Consider the following 7899-nt stretch of genomic DNA (forward strand, 5'->3'; position numbering starts at 1 on the left):
AGAGTTCTTATAATCAGATTAAAAAAAAAAAATCATGACAACTAAAAATAAAGATAGGGAGTATTTCTTTATGCATAAACCAGTTTGTTTTATACGAGATATAATGTAAAATAAAGTTTGCATCATTAAATACATCAAACTAGATTGAATGTGTACAAATAGATATACACAAAATCATAATATTACAAGATATAATTTAATACATGTTATATATTTTTTCTTTTGTTATCCAACAATAGTTGTCTGCAATTGATTTGACACACTTTTTATGAAAGAAAAAAATAATAGGGATAATATTATTATATTATTCTTTGACTTTATCAAATTTAATGATTTGAAAAATGTGTGCGATGATAAATGAGTACTTAATAACAAGGATAAAATAGAAGCAAAAGTTAAATTATCTCTTAATTTTCTAAATTGGACTAGTGAACAACTATTTTTAGTACTATGAAAAACTATTTTTGGATGGAGTATTTATCATAATAAAAAAATAATTTTATTAAATATATTAAAAATATAAGAAAACAATCAACATTTAAAGAAAAATTTATGACCCTCATTTTTCGTTCATTACAATATCAATAACTTCTAGACGGGTCAATAAATCGCTCATTTATTAACTTACCCCATTTTAACCAGACAAATTGAAGTAGAGATGGACTAAAATAAAAAAGAAATGACAAATTGGGTGAAATCTGTAATTAACTGAAACTTTTATTTAAAAACTATAGGGGTCTAAGTGTCAGTTCATAAACTACGTAACTAACTTAATAGGCCCACTTGAGTAACGTATAAGTACTCTTTTCTCAGCTCACTGTACAATTCCCACTCAAAAATCACCAAAATCTGATCAAATTCCCCCCATTTATATTGAGCAGCAGAGTCACTTCGCCGCCACAATTCCGCCGCCATGAAGAACTTCAGCTACGACGATTTTGAGCTGAAAGAGATTCAAAAGCTCGAAGGTCACACCGGTAAAGTTTTGGGCATAGCTTGGAAGGTGGATACCGGCGTATCGGGTTTTCTGGCAGTAATGGCATCCTGGAGTGATGATAAAACCATACGGATCTGGGAAGAGAACTTATCTGGCTTTTTCCTGTGTAAGGTTTGATTTTTTTTTTCATTTTCTCAATTTTATCATTTGGATTAGCTGATTGTAAATAGCTGATAGAGTTTCAAGTGTTGAAAAACATTTTTTAAGTGGTGAAACTGATGTTATAAATAAATAGTTATGTGTTTGAAATAGAAGTTTTGAAATTGTTAATAGTAGTTGTGATAAAAAGAAATGTTGATAAGCTGTTCTTTTGTTAGAATTGGGTTAGAGTCCTACATTGATCGGAGAATGGGAATGTGATATGTTTATATGGACGTGGACAATTCTTCCCGATGAGCTAATTTTCAGGATCGAATTGGCGGCTAAGGTCCATTTATCATGATATCATAGCTAGGTCCATCTTTATTTGGGTGCACCAGTTGGACCGAGGTGTGAAGAGGGTGTTAAAGTGGGTTAACGTCCCATAGTTGTTGGAAATTGGACTAGTGATCTGTCTATATCAATACTTGAGTAATCGCCCCTTATGAGTTAGATTTTGGGGTTGAGTTATGTCGAGTTTTATTTAACAATTTTCTAGCAAGAAGGTGTCTTATTAAACTTATAAGCTAGTCAAATTGACATACATACTTTTTAGCTTATATATGCATTTGGTTAACCCCATTTGTTTTCCTTTAAGTTCCTTCTCTAGCACAATGAATATTTGAACATGTACATAAAAAAGAGCTCTCATAACTCTTAGAAGGAAATTTTGCAGGCTGTTTTGGAGGAATCATCTACTGTTAGATCGTGTTCCTGGTCACGGGAATTGAACTTGTTGGCAGCAGGTTGCTCTGATGCCACCACTGCCATTTGGAAAAATGTTGGTGATCATGCCTATGAGCGTATCTACACTTTAAAGGTACAATGACTTTGTGATAAGGGAATGTGTTACCTTATCGACGAAATCCTGTCTGCTTTCTTATTTTCATTATGTGGATAATGTCCAGGGTCATGAGAATGAAGTGAGAAGTGTTTCGTGGGATATGCGAGGGCTACTACTTGCGACATGTGGAGGTGATAAGTCAATTTGGATATGGGAAGCTTTGCCTGGAGATGAGTTTGATTGTGCTTCAGTGTTACAAGGACATACCGCAGATGTTAAGATTGTTCAATGGAATGCTGTTAATGAGTTATTGTCCGTTAGTAGTGATAACAACATTAAGGTATATTTGAGAGGTTATACTGCACATTCTCTCTGTGTGTGCATGTATTATTTTCTTATAAAGAGTTTAGCATGCTTTTCATCAGTGATATTATCTAATCTCTAGTGGTGCTCGAAAACTTTAGGTTTGGAAAGAGACAAGTTATGACAGTGGTGATTGGCCTTGTATTAAAACTTTGGGCGAGTCCGACAGGTAAAAATTATTATTTGGCAGTATATTTTTCATTTAGTTATATCTAGATACTTTACAAGTATATCGTATATCCTGAAAAAACTTCCATTGTGTGATTATTTGGAACCTTCATGTAACAGTCATAGGTCGGATTTTAGTTCTAGAGATTGTCTAAATTAATTTGGAAAAAACTTTTTCTGTGAAGTGTTTCGCTTTTTTCAAGTATAAGTTGATTTTGAAAGCTTGGCCAAGAAGGCTATCAGTAACGTTATTTAAGATTGTTTGGGAGCTTACACCGCTACATGGTTGAACTTTCAGAGAACATACTTCTGCTGTGCTGTCTCTCTGTTTTAGTAAACATACAAGTAGAATTGTATCTTGCAGGTATGACTTTCTCTCTGCTTAATTTGTTTTAAAATGTACACTCTTAAGTCGAGGGTGTATCTTAAATAGGACAGTTGTTGTTGTCGCTAGTTAACAGATTTTAGATTGAATTCTCTAATTTGCAGTGATGACCTTACCGTCAAGATATGGGATTATGATCATGATTCTACAGAACTTTGGTAAGCTCGGTCTTATCCTTATTTTCATAAGCATAATAGGATTCTATTAATTTGATTTATGTGATCCTATGAGAGAGTGTCCCTCATTGATTGTGAAGAGCTTTTTCTTTTTTTCGCTCTATTAGTCTATTAACAATAACCCTTCTAGTGGACTAGTAAAGAGTAAAAAAGAAGATTGGCCACACGCGCACATGAGAACTGGGAGGCAAGGCAAAATGGTTGATTTCCTCCCTCCCACCCCAACCCTGGGGCAGAAGGCTCAATCCAAGTCGTATTTGGAATCCTGGGGAATTGTCTGTTCTCCATAATTATTCTATGAAGTTAGCACACTCAAATGTTTGCAACCACTAGAACCTCTAAGAAGCCATCCATGTTTATCCCCTTGGTCAATGTAAGCCTCCAGATGCCTCCAAGCAATCAAAGGTTTTTCAGGATTATCGGGGCGCGTCCAACCTTGGTTCCGTGACATGAACGGTGGCGCTCCGAAATCCCTAGTATATGAAAGAGTGAAAAGGGTTTTTCGTTGTTGTGGAATAAGAAGCCTTTGCATCTGAATGCACATATTTTCATTTTTTCCAGCAGAAAAGAGGGTGCAGGTATTGGTAATCTTACAGAAATACTTCTCCACGAACGCTTATAGGAAATTCATGGACTATAACATACAAAAATTGGCAAAATGGGGGGTTTACTTGCTCCGGAGCTCGTTTGACCTTCAAAATGGGTCGTTTTGACCGTCAGGGCCAACTGGCTCAATAGCTAACGTCATTATGGACGTTGACAAAAAATTAGGGCAAGAAAATGTCAGAATTCTGGATCACCAAAAAATATCATGGACTATAACACACAAAAACTGGCAAAATGAGGGGATTACCAGCTCTTGGGCTCGTTTGACCTTCAAAATGGATCGTTTAGGCCGTCAGGGCCAACCGACTCCATAGATAACGTCTTAACGGACGTCCACAAAGTATTTGGGCAAAAAAGACGTCATAATTTCGAATCACCAAAAATTTGTATACTATAGTACACAAAAATCGGCAAAATGGGGTTTACCTGCCTCGGGGTTCATTTGACCTTGAAAATGGATGTTTATTGCCGATTTTTGTGTGATATAGTCCATGGATTTAGTCAATTATCTTTGCTATAATAGTTCTCAGCAGTAACCATGTTTCCCGAGCTGAGGGTCAATTGGAAACGACCTCTCTATCTTTGAGGTAGGGGTAAGGTTTGGATACACTCTAAGCTCCCAAGTCTCCGCTTTGTGGGGCTACAATGGGTATATATTGCTCAAATTACTATGTTTTCCAATTCCTGATTTGCTACCATCTCCTTTTTGTGATTGTTAGGTCACAAGTTTGCACTCTACCTGGACATCATGATACGAAAATCTTCGCATTTGACTGGTTGAGGTAGCTACTCTATATCTGTAACTAATACATGCTTTTTTTTTTTCTATTTGCACTCCTTAATATTACTTTTATCTAGACAGTTTTTACTTTTCTACAAAGTGTGTAATTGGGGGGAGGGGCAGTTTAAGATTTACGGTCTATTTTGCATGATTCATAGCTTGGTTTACTGTCTAGATTTCATGTTTGATCTCTTTTTATTGGGTATGTTATAGCTATTCCTACAGGCTAACCCTGTTTATTCTAATATGTTAGGGAATCACTCCGTTGGGTACCTGAGGAGGAAGAACAGGACCCAAAAATATTTGCTAGTGCAGGAGCTGATGACGCTATACATATATTTATCGAGAATAAGGACAATGAGGTATTGAAAAACCTTCTATATCCCTTATACAGTTTTGTAATTCAGGTGCTTATTATGTTGTGTATAATGTTATTCCCCTAGCGGATCAATTCCAATGAGCCTTTCCAAACTAGTACTATTAGTAATCAATTATATAGCTTCTTCAATACACACTGATCTTACGATCAAGTTTTGAGCTCCGTACTCCAGAACTCTCCTCCTATCAACCCAAATTTCTTGCGGGAGCTGGAAGAAGCTGGGGTGTTCTTCTTTGCCACTAGGTGTGGGCCTGTCGTCTCCGGCCTTGACATGCAGAATTATCTTTGCTGCCTGTCTATCATACTAGACATGCTGCGCCCGTGGATTAGTTGAGATACACACAAACTACCTCAGCCTTGACATGCAGAATTAACTGTTTAGGACAGAGGCCAGTTTAGGATTTAAGCTCTATGGTTTCAACCTTTAACGTTCAGCAATGTAACCCATTATGTTTTAAATTTATGGCTTCATATTTACTAGTAATTGCAATTTTGATAGACATTTACACATAAATTTATGCTCCACTTCAAAAAAACTTTTAGTTCAAAGGAACTTAAAGCTGCATGCTCCCCTGGCTTTAGGACAGTTCTTTGTTCTGTTTTGTTCTTCTCGCCAAATCTCTCTCAACTTGAATATTTATCAACGAGCGTCCTCTAAAGAGGCAACAGTAAATAATTGATATTTCACTTCATCGTAATTTTTATTTGAATTTCTTTATTCGTATATGTGTCATTCATGCTTTTGATTATCACTCTTGGACTAAACATATATATTTGTATTTTTTTCTTCTCTATGAGCCTTTTTTCATTTAAGTCCACGATTTATTTGCACTTTTCGCTTAAAGCCCTAGTGGAACTTAGAGCTTTTTTGTGTTTTTTGCTTTTGATAACACTGTCTCTGATGACAGGTTAATGGACTTCCATTCAAACAACTTTTGAAGAAGGAGAAGGCTCATGAAACGAACATAAATTCTGTAAAATGGCACTCTGGGGTAAGTCACCGGAATATTATAGTGATAGGAGTTTGACATTTACTTGTTCATCTGTCATTACTTTAAACTCTGCAATTAGTATGCTACAAAGATGCTTTAAGCTTTGAGCAGAAGCTGAGATCATCTGGAAACGTCTGAGCGTTTTACCAATCAGAGGCAATTCAGAATTTACGTTTAATGTGGCCAACCTTTAAGGTTCTTAGGGTTGGGCTTAAAAATGAATATTTGTTGACCTCAGCTTCTGTTGACATACATGTAATAAACTACTTTGCTAGGATTATCCAAAAATATTTCCGTACGTGTACTGTCGCATCCTCCAAAAGAATGTATAACTTTTGGATGATCATCCTCCAAAAATGCATAGGTTTTGGACGATCCGACATACACTCGCGAAATTTTGGAAGTCTTTGCAACATATATAGGTGATAAGATGTGTCAGATCTGACTAATTTTGTTATGTTAGATTCTACAAATTTGCCAGATTGTTGTATGGTTTTTCAAGGAACGAAATGTTTGTCTTCTGTTTTATACTCAGATATTCAGTATTGTTATTTCTTATCGAAGATTAGGAAGGTTGAATTCACTATATTATGCTTACTACCTTTGGTTTGATCGGTATCTGTCTTGATTAAATCCTATTCTGTATTCAAGTTTTTTTTTCTTCACTAACAAAATTGAAAAGAATATTCTCTTTGGTCAAATAAATTTCTCAATGTGTTTACTTTCTTATATCAATACCTTGCAGGATAAAAGGCGTTTGGCGTCCGCCAGTGATGATGGAACGGTGAAGATATGGGAGTTTGTTTGCCCCTGGCCTGCTGGCCACAGTGCCATAGATGATACTAGTAAAAAATATATGTTGTTATATTAATTTTGAGCATGTTGAAGCCTCAAACTTCCAGAATTTTTTTTTTCTCGAATATGAGACATTTGCTCAAGGGTAGAGGGACTCTAGCTATCCACCACATTCCTTAGTGATATATATCATTATTATATATTATATAAGAAAAATAAGAGAATATATGTGCAAAGTTGATACCATCATTTCTGCTTCAACATTTTTTTCAATGATGTAGGTCTGTAGAACCATAATTCACAGCGAACAAGTACTCAAGATTTGAAGTTTATGAGTTTTGGTGATTCATGGTTATCCTCCGAATCCACTACTTATATATGCTACTGTATTCACATTTGATTGTATATATGTATTGTGGATTTCTCAACTCATTATAAAGTTTTGAGCAAAAGCTGCTGAGTTATACTTATACCCGCCCCTAATTCACAGTAATTTTGAGCCTTATGACTACTATCCCTTCCCCCCTTCTTATAGGCACTCTAATTCATATTTAGTAATATTACTACTACGAATTGTACTAGAGAACTAAATGAAAGACATAATGGTTAAAAACACACATGAGCAATGATTTAATTTTCGCGAGTTTTACTCGTTTTTTATATTTGTACTATCACTATCTATGTATGAAAACACATCTCTACTATTGTTGTTTCTTTTTCTACCTAAATGATGGTGATAGTTCATGTAAAAAAATGAATGCATAAAATACATAAACATGACTCTTAACTTGGCTTCAGCTGATAACTATGTCCTCCAACTTTGAGTGTGCACAAGTAGACATTAAACTTGTATATAATTGAACAAGTACGTAGACACATGTGTCTTACATGACATAATACATCTAAGACGCCACGTAAGATACAAAATTGCCATGTAGCGTGTCATGTAGAATGAATGTGTTTTTTATTCAATTTTATACAAGTTTAAATGTCTACTTGTGCACACCAAAGTTGGGTCATAGCTGTCAGCTGACAACTGATAATTGAATGTGCTTTAATACAAAATATGGTGATAGTTCAACTAGAAAACAACTAATAATTAAAGTGTGAAACTCAGCAAAAAAATCAAGTAGTTCAATGTGTTTTTTACCATTAAACTAAAAAGAATAAATTGCAAATTTCTAAAGAACTTATTAAAGCTGGGACCATCTTTTTTTTGGGTGGGTTCATTATTACTGTATGATATATTCTTATGCATGCATGTTGTATAACAAGTTGGACTTTAGCATATATGGATGCATCTCTCAACCACCCCACCCCCACCCCCCACCCCCA

The 7899-nt window shown here is 35.3% G+C and overlaps 1 protein-coding gene across 1 annotated transcript; it reads left to right on the forward strand.

Moving 5' to 3' along the window:
• Nucleotides 1-841: 841 nt before the first annotated feature.
• On the forward strand, nt 842-6919 carry LOC107030781 (protein CIA1-like). The gene is made up of 10 exons (XM_015232034.2): nt 842-1108; nt 1812-1955; nt 2044-2259; nt 2384-2451; nt 2749-2814; nt 2940-2993; nt 4337-4399; nt 4652-4760; nt 5686-5769; nt 6515-6919. The coding sequence occupies exons 1-10, from the start codon at nt 914-916 to the stop codon at nt 6638-6640; spliced, it is 1125 nt and encodes a 374-aa protein (XP_015087520.1). The 5' UTR covers nt 842-913; the 3' UTR covers nt 6641-6919.
• Nucleotides 6920-7899: the final 980 nt, after the last annotated feature.

Source organism: Solanum pennellii, chromosome 9 (assembly GCF_001406875.1).
Source record: "Solanum pennellii chromosome 9, SPENNV200".
NCBI lineage: Eukaryota > Viridiplantae > Streptophyta > Magnoliopsida > Solanales > Solanaceae > Solanum > Solanum pennellii.